The sequence below is a fragment of the Raphanus sativus genome, chromosome 6 (genome assembly GCF_000801105.2).
Source record: "Raphanus sativus cultivar WK10039 chromosome 6, ASM80110v3, whole genome shotgun sequence".
Lineage (NCBI taxonomy): Eukaryota > Viridiplantae > Streptophyta > Magnoliopsida > Brassicales > Brassicaceae > Raphanus > Raphanus sativus.
The window spans coordinates 5,274,406-5,295,843 of record NC_079516.1 but is presented as its reverse complement, the minus strand read 5'-3'; the positions used below and the strand labels follow the sequence as shown (position 1 = coordinate 5,295,843).

Below are 21,438 nucleotides of genomic sequence, written 5' to 3'. Positions count from 1 at the left end.
ACTCCAAACCCTTATCTTAACGTAACCGCTAAATACTAAACTCTTAATCCTAACTAGATTTTAATCCATCCGACTGGGGATGTTTACTTTAACTTGTAAAAATCTTATCAACCTATACCAAATTGAAAATTATTGAATTTTATAAAATATGTTACACATTCTTCGCTATCATATACTCCCTCTGTTTTTCTAGGAAAAAAATGTTTTAAAAAGATACATTTTTTACTTTTTCAATGTATTATTTAATGAAAATCTGTTAACTTCAAAAAAATTAATTGTGTTTATTGGATTTTTATTGGTTAAAGGTTATGGAAAATTGTTATTCACAAAAATCAATGCATTTTTAATGTGATTTCTTAATATATGTGAAAAGTCTAGAATATGTATCTTTAAAAAACAGAGGGAGTAATTAATATTGTATTTAACGTACTTGTAACATGAAAAATACTAATATCTTAGTATATATATATATATATATATAATATATACCCGTTCGGGTTCGGATCGGGTATTTCGGATTTTCGGGTATTTCGGTATAGGAGTGTAATACCCGTTCGGGTATTTTTTTACTTCGGGTCGGGTTTGGATATTTTTAGTTCGGGTTCGGGTATTTCGGGTCGGGTTTTCGGATATTTAGATTTTGGAAAAAAATATTAAAATTTTCATTTCTCAAGTTTTTTTTATTTAAAAAATATAAATTTCACTTAACTGATTTTTTATTTTCTGACAATCGAATGATTAATAAATTTGAAGATAACATTTTACAAATAAAAGATAATAAATTGATTATTATTTTTAAATTTTGGATGTAACTTTTGTTAATGCATGAAATAAAAATCTTGACATGCATTTTAAGTGACTAAAAATTTCACCTTTTTCCAATTATATGTAAATTATCTAATTTTGAAGTATGTGCATAATAAAAATAAACATTTTGAATAAAATTAAAGAAGTAAACTAGAAATATAGACCTAAATATACATATGTTCGGTTATCTTCGGATATCCATTCGGGTTCGGGTATTACCCGTTCGGGTTCGGATATCCAATCTCTCCTAATTCAATACCCGTTCGGATATTTTGCTATTTCGGTTCGGTTTCGGTTCGGGTTTTTTCGGTCGGGTTCGGGTACGGGTTCGGGTATCGGGTAAAATGCCCACCCCTAATATATATATATATATATATATATATATATATTGCATTGTTTATTTGATATTGTAACCATAATATAAAAAATATAATTTTTAAACTAATAATGACATAAGTATCCTATTAATGGACAAAAAAATTTGTTTGAGAGAAATATATTTTATCTATGTTTTATATATAAAATATAAATATAAATAACTATAGTAAATAACGAATAATTACAATGATTCAATAAATAATCTAGTTATCAAAATAGATCTTAATAGAAAATTAAATAATATGGTTCAATTCTATAGTAATAGTTTTTTTAAAATGTAAGCCCCAAATAGATGTTATATTTCTGTCCAAACTACATTTTAATTTTTTTAATTCTGCAATTTATGTTGCTAGACAAAATTAAAAGGTACTTCTACTTTAATAAGATAGATTACTTAATTAGAACAAAAGTATTTTTTTTTTTTACAAATTTTTGATTAATGCTATTTTAGCAAATTTCTCATGCCATTATTTTTAAATAAAAATATCTTAATGTTATTTAAAGATTATTAAAAAAATTACGTCTCTTTGTTTTATTTTTCTCTCATAGCTGCAAAATAGATATAGATCATAACACTGTTAATCCAGGCAGACACCACCAAAATTCAGGATGTCTGCACAGCTAGCACATTTTATCCAATGTTTCTTAGAAGTCAATTGTTTATGAAACGATTATCAATTTCCAAGCTGACATCATTAATACAATAACATGTTTTTATTAAAAACATATCACACACCATTAAAGCAGTAATATAGGAGAAGAGAAGGAGAAGCAGCTAACCATTTTCTTTCTTTGTATGATATAATAACATAGAGAGAAACACATAAACAAACATGACAAAAGATCGAGCTCAAGAGACTACATTTCTTGCTAATAGTTAATTGTTTCTGCTGGCAATGTAGCTAGCCAGAGCCACTAGAGGTGCCGCCTTATCAGAATCAAACCCTAGAAGCTGTTCCTCCGCTTTGATCTTCTCAGTTTATCCGCCAGTTCCCTCGACTACTCCAAACCAATCAACTTTGGATACGTCAGTTTTCCGGCGATAGCATCTTTGCCGGCGCTCTTACCCAATTCTCCAGTAGATTTAGTCACGTCAAGAATATCATCAACCACTTGAAACAACAAGCCGATACATCTAGCATACTTTCTAAGCTTCTCCATCTCTTCATCTGTTCCACCTCCCATTATAACCCCTATAACCGCCGCTGCCTCCAACAATGCCGCCGTTTTGTGAAGATGGATGAACTCTAGACGCTCTAATCCAGCGTTGTCTGGACTTAATCCTTCACTTCTTAGGTCAATAACTTGCCCTGCCACTAGCCCTTTTGTACCTATGGCCTTCGCCAGCTCAATAACCGTGCGGACTGTTCTGTCAGGAGCGACCAACCCACTTGACACGACCGTCATGTTCTCAAACGCTAAAGCAAGAAGTGCATCACCTGTCAAAACTGCCATGCCTTCTCCAAATACCTTGTTTGAGTAAGATTTGGTTCATCACTAGTGAGCATGCATTAACACCAATGAAAGATTCAACACTAGACTATCATGGGCAAAATCCTACATCGGAAGTTGGAATGGTTCTTAAATAATATATAGGAGTTATTGTTGGTTTTAGGTTGGAAACTAATATAACTTATTAGTGAGCATTTCTCTAAGTCCATTTACAATTTTATAGCATACCTTGTGGTTGGTAGGCTTGCCTCTGCGGACATCTGCATTGTCCATACAGGGAAGGTCGTCATGAATAAGAGAACTCACATGGATCATCTCCACCGCACAAGCGGCCGACATGGCTGTAGCCTCGTCGCCACCCACGAGCTCGCATGCAGCAATGCAGAGCAGAGGCCTGACTCGTTTTCCACCCGTTAGCAATGAGTACCGCACCGCCTCTTGGATCGTGATGGGTTTCAGAAGCGGTACAGAAACGTCGAGAGCTGCGTTTACAGATTCAGATTTACGTATCATATAGGACTTGAAGTCAAAGGTGGAGTTGTTATCATTGCCTTTTCCCTCTGGTGGAATCATGTCTCCCCCTTGTGAGGTGAGAGCACACGAGAGAGACAAAACTGTTCGTTTTTGGAGACTCTTGAAGGATGATATGGAGTTGTATCTTCTTCCTTTGGATTGGATGAAGAGAAAGGGTGAGATTAGATCAGTAGCCATTGCTGACCCACTTTCTACCAATAGAATTTTACAGTTGGGTTTGCCCATTAAGAGCATGTGAAGGCTCTTAATAGGTTTCTTGGATTTGGAAGCAATGAATGTAAAAACACTTCCTATAACTTTAAACTAGATATTGATCCATGCGACCACACGGATATTAATTATTTTCTGTTTTAATTTTTATTTATACTAAATGATGTAATTGTAATATTTGATCATTTTACATTGACTTAGCTAGGGATGAATATTTGGATACCCACTCGAATTCAGTTAGAATCTATTCGGGTTTGAGATTTTCAAATTTAAAATTCCAGATATATTCGGGTATTTATACATTTTAGTTCTGGTTTAATTCAGATATTTGCGGGTTCGGATAACCCGTTTAAACTATTTTTAAATTTTCAAAATTTATATATAATTTAAATCTAAAAATAAAATAATATAACATATAAATTTGAATAGTGTAAACCAAAATACCTAAATTAAAAATTAAAAACAGGTTTAACTTGAATATATGGATGGAGAATAAATATATATATTTTAAGTATTTTTGGTGTTGTGATTATTGTTTATCTACTTTAAAAGTTTACTTTGACTATTTTTTATATTTCAAATGTTTTAGACAATTTTAAAATAGCTTATATCTTGGATATTAACTCTAAAAATAGATAACATATTCAAATATATAAATATGATTCAAATACATTCAAATGTCCGAAATATTTCGTTTGGATCAGGTTTGATTCTGGTTTTCTAGATACCAAAATGGTAAATCCGTTTGGATATTTATTTAGTTTCGGTTTAAATTTGGTAATACTTTTTCGTTCAAATTTGTTAAATGGAGAGTTGACATTATAATTTTCATGAATTATTTGTCTAATAAGAATATATTTTTTGAAGCAGATAAAAATAAATACTTTTGACATTGATTTAATGGAGAAGTGAATGAAATGTATTTAATTAAAATTTAATTTAGGAAAACACATTAATTTAAGTGAAAATACAAAGTATTAAAATAGAAAGTACTATTTAATTCTCAGTGATATGGTAGTGTAAATAAGTGTGAAAATTAAGGGGCAATTCTAAATTATACTTCTATTTTAATAATATAGTTAGATTGTATAACCAGCAAACAAGATCTTATATTTTGGAAAAGTCACGATCTCTGTACATATATATTATAAGGTTAGAAATTCAAATAATAATTAGAGTACTTGAATGCATCAGTAAATTCTATAAATTTCAGACATATATTGTCATAAGTCGTTAAAAATTATCTTCTGTAAAATTGTCTATATAATATATCTTTGTTATCATAACATAATTAATCAGACATTAAAAAAAATAATGCATCCGTAATTAATGGAAAGTTCTAAAAAGGAATATTGCCTGCTAGTATCCCAAGTCTGAACCTAGAGCATTTGTGAAGCTGTGATCTTCTAAGAACATTATGAGTGTCTTAATTTCAGGGGCGCTTGATCAGAGTAAATAAATGACAGAATCAGGGTGGCATTGTCAGACATAACCATGCTGAAGACACTACTGAAAGTTGGGAGCTTTGGATTAATGTCTTCCCTAGAGCATCCATCTTACTAAACCAATAAATAGCTTCCTCTCTGTTCACTACAAAAAAACTGTTGTTTAGCATCATTTATTTTGTATTTTTGCATTAGTTATAAATGATGTAAAATAATTTTGCATCACTTATATAAATGACTCTGAAAGTGGTGATGCAAATAATTCACATTATTTTGTTAGTAACTGATGTAAAAATATTTAATATTTACATCAACAATTATAAGTGATGTCAATATATATCTATTACAATAATTGATATTAACATTTACATCATTAACAAAAAACGATATTAGTGTTAGTATCAGTCAAATAACTGACTTTAATAATTAATTTCTATCATTTTTTATAACTGAATTAAAATCAGTATCAAATTTTTTTTAACTGATTTTAATAATTTTATCATTTACAGTTATTAACTAAATTATTATTACGTTGATTTTTATTTTGATTAATATCTACACAAAATTAATTTTAAATTTATATCCGTAAATAAATAAATTAAAATAGTTATTTTCTTTCCATTGATGTTACAGTTAAAAAGATAAGAAATTTACAAAAACAAGAAAAAGAAAGAAAACAATTCAAAAAAAAAAACAGATAAACGTAATTAGCCGTAAGAGTTCTTCGATCAAGCCTCTTCTTCTTCTTCCCATTCTCTGTATCTTCTGCTCTTGGTGGTAGTGTTTTAAACAAATAATTGCTTCTACAAATAAAACCAGCATCATCATCATCATCTCTCATATAAGAAAATACCGATTCATAGACCAAATCAATCTAATGAAAAGTTTGCATCAGATTGTCACTATTGACTAACTTTAACCAATGGTGTGCACTGAGGTAAACAACAATAGCCTTCACGAATATTCCAAGAATATCATTTGAGATCTGCAGATTCAGTCTTACTTAAAACTGTGTTAAAAATATTTGCCAAAGAATTGTGTGTGTGGAAGAGAAAGACTATGGAAAAAGATGTAAAAGATCGTTGCTTTTATTTAGTTGATTTCTTATTAGAAAATGAACGTGAACTAGTGGATGAGATAAAATAGGAGATTTTGCTATATTTTTGGTAACAAACATATATATTTTACAAAAAGAAAACGTATATAACTTTAATGTTTTACAATCTTCTTTACAAAACAAATTAACGCAATAAAATATAAAATAACTACTAACATTAATTAATTAGGTCGAAAATTTAGAATATTAGTTGTAAAAAATTAGGATAAAATATTCCTCGTAATTAATTATATATTTTAGTAAGTATAAAAATATTTATAAAATATAGATTTTCAGATTCTTTTTGTAGTGAGTATATATGTCGTTATAATTTCAATATTCAAAATATCAATTTATCTACCTTCTTTTTAAATCAATTCAAAATTATTTATCAAAGCACTAAAAATTGTGTATAAGAGTAAATATACAAAACATATCTAATTTATTAATTTAGGGATTATCTACTGTTTGAAGTTCTCATTTAAATTTTGGACTCTTTCATAGTTGGTGCTAGAATATATCATGCCTCCTATACAATGCAACCTACCAACTTAAATTAAACCAAATCTTAACCAACATAGATTAGTTAAACCTAACCAGTAACACTTTTATAATATTTTTGGTTAATCTCTTAATATAATTAGATCATATAAAACTGAACCACTCTTAAATAACGAGTTTCATATCATTCCAAACATAAGAGAAAAAATATCCGATTTATTTACAACGTAAGCATACAAAGACCGTATATGCTTATGCTCATTGATCTTCCAAAAACCAAATAATTGTGGCATAGACCAATATAGGCTCATGTTCGTATCACTAACTTTACTTCCATATATTTACTTTTCACCTACATCATATCACAACATACACAGTTATGCAAGAACATGATTTTTTTTTGTTCAAACAACCAAATAATGGTGGCATATGGTCAGTAGATTTTTTAAATATGTTTTTATATATTACATTTTACGAGACTATGTGTATAAGTTTTTTTTTGAAAAAGAGCATAACTATGTGTATAAGTTAAAAGGTAAAAAGTGTGACAAGGCAAATTATTATACTAAAAATGAAAGAAGATTAAATATAAACTAATAACAAGTACAACACAAATTATAACACTATTAAATTCTATATATATTTAATAAAATATTATATATGTCTAATATGTATATATATATATAAATGTTACACAAAATATATATAATATTATATACAACATATTATATATACCATATATTATTAATTGAAATTTGACAAATCAATTTCCGACCTTTAGGGCGGGTCCTAATCTAGTTGATATTGAACTTGGAAAAATAATATTTGTCAAAAAAATATCTACCAACACAAATGAATTACGTACACATATTAGTATCTAGTGAAAACTAGGTTAGTATCATTTATATCATTGATGTTAAATTTGCAACATTTATTAAAATGATGTTACTTCTGTATCATTTATGTAACTGATGTTAATACAAATTAAAAAATGCGTCAATCATTGAATTGATGTAAACTTATATTTTAAATCATTTTTCAAAAACTGATGTTAACTAATATAGATTTGCATCAAGTTCATTGAATCGATGCCAAAAAAGTTAATAACAGCATCGTTTGTTATGACTGATATTAAAACAAAATTTTTGTATCATTTGCTAATAAGTAATTCCAAATATTATCATTTATTTTTCTGATTCTATTTAAGTGATGTATTCTGATATATTTTTTTTGTAGTGGTTTCTCTCAAACGCATGTAAATATATGTTCCTTTTATTGTACTCCTTCTGTTTTAAATTATTTGTCGTTGTAGAGCAAATTTTTTGTTTCAAAATAAGTGTCGTTTTCGGTTTTCAATGTAAAATTTATTTATAGTATTCTCTATTTTATTTTTATATTGATTGAAATATGGCTAGGTGTATTGATGATAGTATTTTTATTTTGAAAATATGTAAAAATAAATGTTTTCTTAATCTATGTATATAAACTCCGAACGACAACTAATATAAAACGGAGGAAGTATAATTTACAATTTGAGAATTTATATAAGATTATTGGGCCTGACTAGTATTTTCATATACTGTTCTAAAATTTGATACAACGATTACTTTTTTGTTGTTGCTGACAAAAGAAAAGAGGATTACCTGTTGTAGTATGTTGATGCCTTTGGTGACTATAAAACGAATATAATCTAATCACAGATTGTTGTTGACAATGACAGAGCTATAAGTCTATAAGAGCATGATTAATCTCGGTATTTTAGTTGGGATTCTTAATTTATGATTTAACATTTTTTTACACTTTCCGTCTAATAAACAACTTTTATATCTCTTATTTAACAGACAGTTCTTAGCTTTTCTAAATTAAAATCTAAGAAAAAAGTAAGAACTGTCTTTTTTAGCTGAAGATAAAAAATCCAGTTAAGAGACCAAAAATAATCATAGTCTAAGACCTTGATTATTGCGGAGTTCTTAAGGTGGATTTCTTATACTAAACAAAAAAATCCACTCTAAGAACCCAACAATAATCATGCTTTAACCTCTCACTATTGATGACGAATGCAATAGGAATATGATTTACTGGTTTAGCCCTTTACTACTACAAAGCAGAATAAAAAAAACTAATAAAACATCAAACAGAAGTTTTGAATCAAGGGAAATTAGGCTATATATACACACAAAAATCTCAAATTTACTCACTAACTAAAATTTTCCTCTCTTTCTTATTTTCTCTTCCTATTTCTTTCTACCTTCTCTCCCAAAATCTAATTTTCTATTTTTTTTTTGGTTATCTGGCAAATAATCCCTTGAATCAAATACATCTATAGACTAATTCGGCAAATCTTGAGAAAATTAAAGAAGACGAAAACAAAGGTGGAGACATGTGAATCGATCCATAATTGATGCGATGAAGATGGAGTGGGTCGGTCCACTGAAAGAAGCACCACTCTTGCTAATGCTTCGAATCCCATTTATTCGGTCAAATCATTTCTTCTCAAACGTCCAACACGTACCTTATCAAGCATATCGTAGAGGACCCCGAAATTTAAAGTTTTCTATACATTTAATATAGAGGTTAGTGTCGTTACGTGTGTAATGTTTTGTAAGTGTGACATCCATTTGCACTCTAACCTACAGCATATTATTTTGTACTTCAGCCGATATATTAGTATGTTAGCTATGAAAATAGACTTTTGATAAAGAAAAAGCTATCAAATAGACCCGAACCGTTTTTTAGGCGTGTAAATTTTGCGTTCTTACAAAACAAGAAGACATACAAACGAGATTATGTTTTAGTTTTTTTTTGTCATCTGATTTTATTAAAGAGGAAAACAAGAAGGATACATGGTGGGATACTAGGTCAGAGGACAACAAGACTGTCCCTGATAACCAAAGCAGGCGAAATTATGTTGTAGTTAAATTTATATTTATTTTTAGTAGATGTATATATTTTTTTCCCTGTTGAAAGCAATTACTCAAGAATCAAATCTTTCATAAAAACAATTACTTAGTGGATATTTTATAGTAGTGGTATTCTGTCTACATAATAGACTTAGCAGTGGTATTATCCGTAGCATATTACGTCCGTTGATTTGTTCCCAAATTAATTGCAAACACAATAAAGCAGATGTCTCGGCTTTGTTCTTCGCTTATCCTAAAGTACCATATCTATTAGTGGGTTATGCATTATATTTATACCAAACTTTCAAGATCTTGCCTATACGCATATCCCACTTGGACACTTGAGATTTGACATTCAACTAATTCTCTAGTTATAATATATGTCCATGAATTAATTTCATTCAGTCATGTCTCCTCGATGGTTCATTATCAGTTAGGCCAAAAGCTACAATATTATCCCATTATTATCATCATCATCATCATATCAAATTACATATGATCACATGATTGGTCGTGTAGTGTGGGGCATCTTATATTACACGCAAATGTGCCTAATTAATTAATTTAACATTTCCCTCTATATAAGAGCTTAGCTTTAGCTCATGTTATAATCCATTCTCTTTAAGTTTAATATATTTTTCTCTTAACTCTTTACACATTCTCACAAATGGCGTCTGTTCAATATGGTATGGATCAAGGAATGGAGATTTTCAACAACGAGCTTATGATCATGTCGTTTCTAGATGAAGAATCGCCTGTCGATAATCATGGTAGCATCAACAAAGAGGAGGATGAGGCTCTAAACCGCGTGATTAAATCGTTAGAAGTGGAGATCAACTCGAGTTCATCTTCGCCCATAGAATCTCGGGAGAATGATCTTCTACAGACAAAACCCGGTCTGGAAGATGATTTCGAGTGGCTTAACGACTTCGACATGGGTGTCGTTTCGTGGCAAAATGATGACGAGATGATGAATTGGTGTACGGAGCTTTCTTACATGGATGGTGTAGATAGTAGCGTTCTTGAGATTGAAGGTGGCGACTATTATTCTCATATTAACTATGGACTTACATTTGAGGACGAACCAACTCTTTCTCTGTGGCAAGAGAGTAATGATGTAGTTATGTATTGATTGATTGGTTTCGTGAAGTCATCATAATAATATAACAAAAGGCTGTTTCATATATGTTAATTATATATTCTTTAGATAATGCAATGATCATCTGTGAGAAGACTAGTTACTAAAACTAGCATCTATCAACACGAGTTGGATACAAATATATACTTAAGTTCAACACGATCTCTGACGTTTAAAAGACAGAATTTAATATATACTTTATTTCACCTTAGAATTAGTCCTTTAATGGTTTTACATCTATGATCAAAATCTAGTTGTTTTATTAATAATTATTATATTCCCATATTATAAAACATATTAAACCATTGAATAAAAATAATAGTTTGAATGAGAAATTATCTTATACACATCCAAAATCAAATACATTTGACAACAAAAATAAGATTTCGAATTTTATTCATTAATTTAAAATCAAAATTTAAATGTTTACAAATAAAACTAAAATAAGGTTATATTAATTAGGGGTTTAGGGTATTTAGGATCTGCGTTCTGACACCATGGTAGATTCATGTTTATTATGGGCTTCCAACTTAAAACCAATTGGTGATTAGTGGATTAGCTATAACCCTTTATATATTATTTAATGTCTCTTATAATGTTCGATGTGGGATTTAATATCTCTAATACCCCTCTTCCAGATAATGTTATCAGCCAAAATCTCAGAACTATAAGACGGTTATACTCGGTCGAGCGAGTTAATTACGACCTTTATACCCGGTCGGGTAGGAGATGATGACTTTTATCGGCCAGAAATTTTGGAACTTTAAGATAGTTATACTCAACAAGTTAATTACGAACTTTATACCCGGTCGGGTAGGATTAAGTACAACCTTTAAACCCGGTCGGAAAAGTTATTTTAATTAAGGGTTTAGGGTATTTAGGATATGAACTCTAATACCATATTAGATTCATGTTTATTATGAATTTTCAACTTAAAATAAATTTAGTGATTAGTGGATTGATCTTGACCCATTATATAGTAGTTAATGTCCCTTAAATTTTTTGATGTGAAATATGATATCCTTAATAAAAACAAACCAAAAACTATGATAGAGGGCACGAGTAGTTCTCAGTGCACATGAAATACAAAGAACTAAGGAAAGAAATGTTGAAGATAATAGAGTGATTATATATCTCCTTAGTTCACTCTTAACTTACATAAGTTTGTCCAAGAGGAATTGGATGGAGGAACGAAGAGACAATAATGTCTTTTAGTTTTTGATCAGGATGACCATATCCATCACCTTCCTTGTAATATAAATCAATCATACGTCCACTGTTGATGGCTCGCACCAGAATCTGTCGTGGCACATCTTTCGTCAAAACAAATTCCTCCATCATTATCTTATAATTCTCTCGTTCCATCTTCCTCAATACATCAACCGCTGCTTCTTTGGTAACACCATGTTGTTTCATGTAACAGTTGACTCCATTCGCCACCTCTCCTCTGCTCATGTCTTGCTGTTCATTAATTAATAATATTAAAAAAGAGATAAAAATTTGGTAGGAAGACTTGGTGCATGTGTAATATATGTACACATACGTACCTCAAAAGTCACAACGTCATTTCTAAGACGGAATATATTATTTAAAGCTTTAAATATTTTGGGTTCGGAGTTGAACCACTCATTCAGTTGCTTTCGTTCCCAATCGTCCATAGATATATATCCGAAGGCTGCATAGTCATCCAGTCCAGATGAGGGGCTCCCATTCTCCATGTAATCCTCAAAGCTTGGCACGTGCCCTGTGCGTGCCCATTTGGCTGTCGTAAGATACACTTTCATCAAACTCTTAGTCTGCACAGGATCAATGTAATCGGATTAACTAACTGAAACTGGAATCTTCTCCATCTAGTACTTGAGATCGAATGCGTATACCTCATCTATAGTTAGTTGCACACTACCGAACTTTCCTAGAGCTTTCATTTCTCGATCAATTTCTTCAACAATTTCTAACGTATTTTGGTAGACGATTCTCATATAGCTTGGTAGCTCCTCCATGGCACCAAGATCCCACCTGGACATTTTGTTTTGTTAGCTACATGAAAACACATATATGGATCATAGATGCATAAAATATTGGTACATGTGCATGCTTGTAGATAAGACTCTACATAAATACCTTTGGAAAGCATCATGAAAACTAATAACTTCTGGAAGAGTGGCATATGCATCACATGTATCATCAACGGCACTCATGATCACTGAAAGTGCAGCGGAATGAATTCTTCCAAGTGAATACCGTGGCTCGAAAAACACTCCTACTGCATAAAGAAATGCCTCCACAATTCGGTCCCTTATGTAAGATAGCTTAGGCGCCATACCTAGCTCTTTCCACCATCTGCAGCCATAAATTAAGTTACACATCAAGTAGATTGGTGATCAGAATCATATAAATATACACACTTAAAAACGAAAAAAAAACTTAATTACTTGGTGATAATCTTAAGCTCTTTGACGTAGTGCATTTGGCAAAAGTTGAAGTTGAGCTTTGCAAACTTGAGGAGCGTCTTGTCGTGGCCTTCCTCCTGTTCGTAGAAAGAGATGTATTGTCGTGCGACAACTATCTCGATGTTATGATATCGAGCTCTATACAGTGCGCGTTGTATCTGCTCATAGAGATTTGAGCTAGTTTCTTGGCCAGTCAACGACCCCAAGTGATGCCTCGTGAAAGTCAATGCGTCGTCCAATATATCTTCAGACGGTAGACTGAGATGCGATGCTTCGTACAATTGTAACATTCCACTAACATCATGCGCCAGACTTTCCTTAAATTTCCCATCTTCACCTTTGAATCTCTCAAACACATCTATAATAAACAATTTGTCATATATGCATACACATGCTAAACTGGTAGAAACACATTTAAAAAGTCGTTAATTTACCGCAAGACATCTTGTGTTGGCCGTATAGCCTGAAAACTTCAAACATGATTGCAATAGTTTCCAGATCATCTTCTTCTGATATTAAGTCGTCCAGATTTTGGAAAGCTTGGTGTAGAATCTCTTCTATTTCGCTCTCAAAATAATGAGCGATAGCGAGGCTGATAAGCAAATGGATAATACGAATCTTCTCCTTGTCGCTATTTTGAGGACAAATAAGGATGTCCTTTACTCTAGGCTTCATCACAGATTCAATTTCTAGCTCAAGTGCCTCAAACTCCTACAAAGAGAACAATATGACGTAATTAAAGAAAGCTTGTTGGTCACGGAACACATCAGGTTAAGGTGAGTACTTACAGAGTCATCGACGGGAACGGAGAGGAAGTAATCTCCCCAAGTAGATGGAGAAAAGTAAGTCAATGGACGAGTACTCTCAAGATCGCCACTACTCTCAGCCATTACACATATTGAGTCGTGTTTTGTGGGTTTCCTGGAGGAAAGAGTGTTGTTTTGTAGCAAACGGCGAGGAATGAGAGAGAGGTTGGTCTTATGAGAGAGAGGGCCGTTGTGAACGTTAGGGAGTGTTTTAAGACCTAAACACATTTTTGAGGCTTCCATTTTTAGAGACTGTCACAGGAAGATAGACACGAGAATGCCTCTACTCTGTTCTTGTGGTAGGATGTCTTGTTTTACTTATCTGTTCCATTGGTTAACAATTAGTATCTCTCTCTTACTCTCTGGCTGTAGAGTGTAGACCCACATTGAATATGACATAAAAGTCAACTAACGACTGCTTCGGAATCTGTATGGTAGATTACGTTTCTCGTACTAAAAACTTTTGAACACATGTCCTAGTCAAGACAGCAAAATGAATGCCAAGAAGAAAAGTAGAGGTGTAGAGTAAGTGACTTGACGAGGTCTTTTGTATTTATGTAAAAGGAAAATATCAATAGTCTGTGATCAATAAATAAGATAAAGATGACGGCGAAGATGCAAAAACCAAATTTCTCACAAGTGAAAAACGGATTTAGAAGTTAACTTCAAAGTCAAATCATTAGAACTTCAAAGTCAAATCATTACACCATTCTCTCTGGATTAGAAAAGATTCGTCCGCGAATCTTAACTTTGTCCTCGTCTTGTCTTTTTTTCTTCTCTTCCATTGATAATATTTTCCAAATAAGAAAATAAAATTATGTCCCAGCTTCAACAACGTCAACATGAGATTGAATGAATTTAAATCCTTATGATCTTCCTCGTTACGCTGCTGACCACCTTTTGAAGATTTTATTAGGCTAATTTTCTCAAAAGCCCAATTAGCACTATAATCTTCAAAACGTAAATTTCCTAGTTCCAAACGGCTGTCATCGACGAGAGAAACCAGTATCTTTTGAAGAAGAAATTCACTGCAAGGATTGATGAAAGAGTAGCCACGTGATACCAAATCGACTGTCTTGATTATTATCATGTCGTCACCATATCGATCATAGATGGCAGGACCAATAATTTTTCTGAAAACAATTTCTTCGCTTTGCACGAACAAATTCTACATGATACTGAATTGATTTTTGATTAAGAAACCAAAACACAAGGTTCTGATACCAAACTGATGTAGCGGAAGCTACAATAATACAATGAATCTTATTTAGTCTGAGAATACCTAGGATCAAAGTCTTCTTGATTCGTTGAAAACTCTAGCCGTAACAAGAAAATAAATAGTTTCAAACTTCTCTTTATAAAAATATTAGATATGAGCCTCTTGCGTTGCAACGGTTTTATTTGATGTTTAATTTAATAAAGACCATAAAATAATAATCATTTAATTATAATTTTATGATTGATTTGCATATTTTTGAGAGATTTATTTTATATTTTGAAAATTATTTTCATACATAATTTCAAGTCAAAACTTGTATTTTATAATCATGGTACATAGATGAATTTTATTTATTTATTTAAAAGATAGTTTTTATTCATGATTTTTATTTATACTTGTTGCATTTTATAATTTATTTTTGTTTAATATTTTTTTCTTAAAAATTGTTTGGTTCTTCAAAGTTGATAATTAATATGATGACTACAAATGACAGTTATATATTTAAAAATGTGACTTGTTCTAATATATATCATAATTAAAAAAATATATACTAAGTTAATAACAAAAACAAATTTTACTAACATAAAACTAAAAACTATCAAATATTAACATTTAAGAAACAATTACTATAACCAACTTTTAATGATATTTTGTATTTTGTAATTATCTTAAACCCATGTTTTAAAAAATAATTATTAATTATTATTTATATATAAATATATTTTTTTATTTTCAGATTTTTTTTTGTTTACGACTTTTAAAAAACAAACTATTTAAATTCTCTTGGTTTAAGTTTTTTAAAAATTGTTAGTTAACACATATGATAATTTTAAATATAGAATTATCATGTGTCATGATTATGCTTATTAGGACCTTTGGGTAACAAATTTTATATAACAAAAAGTTCATCTTTTAATTATTTTTGTTACTAATAAAATTCTTCGTTTTAAACCAATGTTTACTGATTTTGTAATTATCTTAAATCCATATATTTTATTCGACCTTGAAAATAAGGTTCTTTAAAAAATGAATATTATAATTAAAACAAATTTATAGGTTTTATAAATTTTTAACCCAATACTTTTTTGTTTAACCTATACGATTTTCTACTGTTCTCTTTGATTTAATATTTTTAACATGAAAAATACTATTAAATATTTATAAGAAAAATATATTTTAATTTGTAACAAAATTATCGTACAATATTTTTTATCTTATAATTATCCTAAACTCACGTTTGAAAAAAGGAAACTAAGTTTTAAAATTATTTTGGCTTAATTTTTTTAAAAAGAAATCTTTTATTAAACACATGTTATATCAAAATATATAGTTTCCATATGTTGTGATCTTGAAACTTTGAAGAATCAAGCTTTATATAATAAATTTATAAGAAAATAATATTTTAAAAATATTTTAATCTGTAACAAAATTATCTTACAACATTTTTTGTATCTTATATAATTATTTTAAACCCACTTTTAAAAAAGATATTACTAAATAATATTTATATGGAAATATTTGTTTCTTTACGGCTTTTTATTTAAGACTTTTTGAAAAAAAAGAAAACTAACTTTTAAAATTCTTTTGGTTTATTTCTTAAAAAAATTGTTATTTAACACATGTCACAATCCTAAATATATAATTGGTATGTGTCGCAATCTTATTAATTACTAACTTGAAATATTTGTTTCCTTACAGTTTTTTTAATTTAAGACTCTTTGAGAAAAAGGAAAACTAACTTTTAAAATTCTTTTGGTTTATTTTTTTAAAAAGAAAATTGTTATTTAACCCATGTCACAATCATAAATATATATTTTGACATATGTCGATCTTGTTAATTATTAACTTTAAAGAACTAAATTTGTTTAAGACTTTAAAAAAAAAAGGAAATTAAGTTTAAGACTTTTTGGCTTAATTTTTTAAAAGGAAAATTGTTATTTAACATATATTATATCTAAATATATAATTGTCATGTGTCGTGATCTTGAAAACTTGTTTGGCTTAATTTTTTAAGACTTATTAAAAAAGGAAACTTGTTTAAGAGCCAAACTTGTCTAAGACTTTTTGTCTTAATTTTTAAAAAAGGAAAATTGTTATTTAACACATGGTATATCTAAATATATAATTTCCATGTCGTGATCTTGAATTTTTTTAAGAATCAAGCTTTATATAATAGTATAGATAAGAAAAAAAAATATTTTTAAAATATTTTAATCTGTAACAAAATTATCTTACAAATTTTTCTGTATCTTATAATTATTTTAAACCCATTTTTAAAAATTATTATTAAATAATTATTTATATGGAAATATTTGTTTATTTACATTTTTTTATTTAAGACTTTTTGGAAAAAAGGAAAACTAACTTTTAAATTTTTTTTGGTTTTTTTTTTTTGAAAAACTGTTATTTAACACATGTCACTAGATTTATTATGGGCTTCGAACTTAAAATTAATTGGTGATTAGTTGATTGGCCACAATCCTTTATATGTTATTTAATGTCTCTTATAATGCTCGATGTGGGATTTAATATCCCTAATATCCTCCTCGAGATGATATTATCGACCAAAAATCTCAGAAATTTAAGACAGTTATACTCGATCGAGCGAGTTAATTACGATTTTTATACCTGGTTGGGTAGGAGATGATGGCTTTTATCGGCCAGAAATTTCGAAACTTTAAAATAGTTATACTCAACGAGTTAATTACGAATTTTATACTCGGTCGGGTAAGATTAAGTACAACCTTTAAACTCGGTCGGAAGGGTTATCTTAATTAGAGATTTAGGGTATTTAGGGTACTCGGCGTCCTATGGATGGCGTAGTATTGTCTCTGCTAGATCTCTGGTTAGCAAAGGACTAATCAAAAGGGTGGGAACGGGATCTTCTATTTCAGTATGGAATGATCCGTGGCTTCCATCCACTCGCCCGAGACCAGCAAATAAAAATAATCATTCTCTTTATCCAGATCTCATGGTGGATGCTCTTATTGATGCAACATCGAGAACTTGGAATATTCAGGCTATACGGACATTGGTCGATCCACTTGATGCAAAAATAATCGAGAGTTTGCCACTGAGCAGATCAAGATTGGATGATAGGGATGGTTGGCATTTTACAATGAATGAAAAGTACACGGTTAAATCTGGTTATCAAATTGAACGGGTTTATCCGGACAGAGATAAAACACTACAAGTATATGGTCCTTCGATCTCTTCTTTGAAGGCGTTTTGCTGGAAAATAAAGTGTCCACCGAAGATGAAACATTTCTTATGGCAATTACTTTCAGGATGTATAGCGGTAAAAAAAAATCTAAAGGCACGAGGACTGAAGGGAGATATCATTGGTGACAGGTGTGGGGCACCCGAAGAATCAATAAATCATGTTTTCTTCGAGTGTCCACCGGCAATTCAGATATGGGCGTTGTCGAAAATCCCAACAAACCCAGCCTGTTTTCCAACACATGCTTTGTTTACAAATATGGATTATTTATTTTGGAAAGTGCAACCGGCAATGGAAGATCATCAGTTTGCATGGATCCTTTGGTATATATGGAAAGCAAAAAATAATAAAGTGTTTAGTAATATGGACAAACTGGAATCTTCTCCATCTAGTATTTGAGATCGAATGCTTATACCTCATCTATAGTTAGTTGCACAGTACCGAACTTTCCTAGAGCCTTCATTTCTCGATCAATTTCTTCAACAATTTCTAACATATTTTGGTAGACGATTCTCATATAGTTTGGTAGCTCCTCCATGGCACCAAGATCATAGATGCATAAAATATTGGTACATGTGCATGCTTGTAGATAAGACTCTACATAAATACCTTTGGAAAGCATCATGAAAACTAATATATGGAAAACACATATATGGATCATAGATGCATAAAATATTGGTACATGTGCATGCTTGTAGATAAGACTCTACATAAATACCTTTGGAAAGCATCATGAAAACTAATAACTTCTGGAAGAGTGGCATATGCATCACATGTATCATCAACGACACTCACGATCACTGAAAGTGCAGCGGCATAAATTCTTCCACGTGAATACCTTGGCTCGAAAAACATTGCTACTGCATAAAAAAATGCCTCCACAATTCGGTCCCTTATGTAAGATAGCTTAGACGCCATACCTAGCTCTTTCCACTATCTGCAGCCATAAATTAAGTTAGACATCAAGTAGATTGGTGATCAGAATTATATAAATATACAACACTTAAAAAGGGGAAAAACTTAATTACTTGGTGATAATTTTAAGCTCTTTGACGTAGTACATTTGGCAAAAGTTGAAGTTGAGCTTTGCAAAGTTGAGGAGCGTCTTGTCGTGGCCTTCCTCCTGTTCGTAGAAAGAGATGTATTGTCGTGCGACAACTATCTCGATGTTATGATATCGAGCTCTATACAGTGCGCGTTGTATCTGCTCATAGATATTTGGGCTAGTTTCTTGGCCAGTCAACGACCCCAAGTGATGCCTCGTGAAAGTCAATGCGTCGTCCATTATATCTTCAGATGGTAGTCCGAGATGCGCTGCTTCATACAACTGTAGCAATCCTCTAACATCATGCCCAAACTTTCCTAAAATTTCCCATCTTCACCTTTGAATCTCTCAAACACATCTATAAGAAACAATTTTTAGTCATATATACATAATACATATACATGCAATGATGCAAATATGCAAAACTGATAGAAACACATTTAAAAAGTCGTTAATTTACCGCAAGACATCTTGTGTTGGTATAGTCTGAAAACTTCAAACATGATTGCAATAGTTTCCAGATCATCTTCTTCTGATATTAAGTCGTCCAGATTTTGGAAAGCTTGGTGTAGAATCTCTTCTATTTCGCTCTCAAAATAATGAGCGATAGCGAGGCTGATAAGCAAATGGATAATACGAATCTTCTCCTTGTCGCTATTTTGAGGACAAATAAGGATGTCCTTTACTCTAGGCTTCATCACAGATTCAATTTCTAGCTCAAGTGCCTCAAACTCCTACAAAGAGAACAATATGACGTAATTAAAGAAAGCTTGTTGGTCACGGAACACATCAGGTTAAGGTGAGTACTTACAGAGTCATCGACGGGAACGGAGAGGAAGTAATCTCCCCAAGTAGATGGAGAAAAGTAAGTCAATGGACGAGTACTCTCAAGATCGCCACTACTCTCAGCCATTACACATATTGAGTCGTGTTTTGTGGGTTTCCTGGAGGAAAGAGTGTTGTTTTGTAGCAAACGGCGAGGAATGAGAGAGAGGTTGGTCTTATGAGAGAGAGGGCCGTTGTGAACGTTAGGGAGTGTTTTAAGACCTAAACACATTTTTGAGGCTTCCATTTTTAGACACTGTCACAGGAAGATAAACACGAGAATGTCTCTACTTTGTTTGTGGTAGGATGTCTTGTTTTACTTCTCACTTCTGCTTAAATAGAACCGGAATCAAGTGGAGAGGGGGTTTTTTTTTCTAACGTCTGGATCGATTATTATCGATTAATTATGCTATTACAATGATGTGAATATTACAAAGACGATTTTATAGCCGATAATTCTACCACCATGTGAGAATATCCGCCTGATTGCACCACTCTGAGCCACACCACTCTGAGCCGTCCTATGAGATCCATGTTCGATGGTACGCCCTGCACCAAGCTGAAGATCTCCTGTAACCTGTTTCTCCATAATCTGCATAATTTGGTATTTTCTGGGGTTTGAACCCCAGACCTCCGGGTGTAGAAGCAATTGAGTGGAGAGGGGTTTAGTGGAGATTTTTTTTCTAAATATATTAATTCAGGATGGTTAGTGGGAGATTAATTTATAAATATTCGAATAATTTAAAAATTATTGGGCCAATGATTATGTAATTCATTTTAAAAAGTTTTGTCATTCAAAAAGTTGAGTATTTTTAGATTTTGCAAGTCTATTAAACTTTTGCATTATTGATCTTTTTTCACATTTAAACTTATCAATCATTACTTTGAAAATTATATCTACGTTGGAAAGTTACTTCACCATGATTTCAAAATTGATGGATTTTAATTTTTGTAAGAGGTTTTTTCATTGACTCACAATATGTCTTCCTATATTTATAGAATCCATATATTTTCTGTTTGATTGTTGATGCTTTATTGAGATTCATATTAACTTTTGGCTACCATTGTTTATATATTTTCTGGATTCGTAACTCACTTCTCATGTGTTATGGTGTCGTTTTTCTGGATTCGTTATTTTGATGTGTCAGAATGACTGTGGAATATCTTTCATAGTTTTTTTATGAATAATATTTGGATAATAATAATCTCTTTTTCATAGTATTTTAATTGTCTTTGAAAATGTGAAACTGAAAAAAAGTCTCTCACGTATCAAATATGCATGTTTGATGAAGAGAAATTGTTTTTGTCATCTCAACTTTGAGAATACAAGAATTTATTGTAGTGTTTTGAAAACTATGATCATTGAGTTAAAATGTAAATTAATCATTGTTCCAATAAAATCATAATTTAAT

The 21,438-nt window shown here is 30.9% G+C and overlaps 2 protein-coding genes and 2 pseudogenes across 2 annotated transcripts; 1 reads left to right on the top strand and 3 right to left on the bottom strand.

Annotated features, from left to right (window-relative positions):
- Window positions 1-2,010: 2,010 nt before the first annotated feature.
- On the bottom strand, window positions 2,011-3,348 carry LOC108810569 (geranylgeranyl pyrophosphate synthase 11, chloroplastic-like; annotated as a pseudogene).
- A 6,578-nt stretch (window positions 3,349-9,926) lies between these two features.
- LOC108810183 (uncharacterized) lies at window positions 9,927-10,598 on the top strand. Its single transcript, XM_018582315.2, has one exon. The coding sequence runs from the start codon at window positions 9,991-9,993 to the stop codon at window positions 10,453-10,455; it is 465 nt and encodes a 154-aa protein (XP_018437817.1). The 5' UTR covers window positions 9,927-9,990; the 3' UTR covers window positions 10,456-10,598.
- A 911-nt stretch (window positions 10,599-11,509) lies between these two features.
- Window positions 11,510-14,057, bottom strand: LOC108807626 (terpenoid synthase 25). Its single transcript, XM_056988845.1, has 7 exons — window positions 13,700-14,057; window positions 13,346-13,622; window positions 12,894-13,269; window positions 12,583-12,801; window positions 12,339-12,477; window positions 12,009-12,257; window positions 11,510-11,922 (listed from the first exon to the last, which is right to left on the bottom strand). Exons 1-7 carry the CDS (start codon window positions 13,958-13,960, stop codon window positions 11,611-11,613), a joined length of 1,833 nt encoding a protein of 610 aa, XP_056844825.1. The 5' UTR covers window positions 13,961-14,057; the 3' UTR covers window positions 11,510-11,610.
- A 4,005-nt stretch (window positions 14,058-18,062) lies between these two features.
- LOC108807627 (terpenoid synthase 25-like) lies at window positions 18,063-20,310 on the bottom strand (annotated as a pseudogene).
- Between the last annotated feature and the right edge of the window lie 1,128 nt (window positions 20,311-21,438).

Excerpts from the sequence above, each read along its gene's own strand:
- LOC108810183 (XM_018582315.2), top strand. The coding sequence starts at position 9,991 with ATGGCGTCTGTTCAATATGGTATGGATCAAGGAATGGAGATTTTCAAC.
- LOC108807626 (XM_056988845.1), bottom strand. The coding sequence starts at position 13,960 with ATGGAAGCCTCAAAAATGTGTTTAGGTCTTAAAACACTCCCTAACGTT. Across the intron at positions 12,802-12,893 it reads GAGCTTAAGATTATCACCAA|ATGGTGGAAAGAGCTAGGTA; the intron begins GTAATTAAGTTT and ends TTATGGCTGCAG. Across the intron at positions 11,923-12,008 it reads ATGACGTTGTGACTTTTGAG|CAAGACATGAGCAGAGGAGA; the intron begins GTACGTATGTGT and ends ATTAATGAACAG.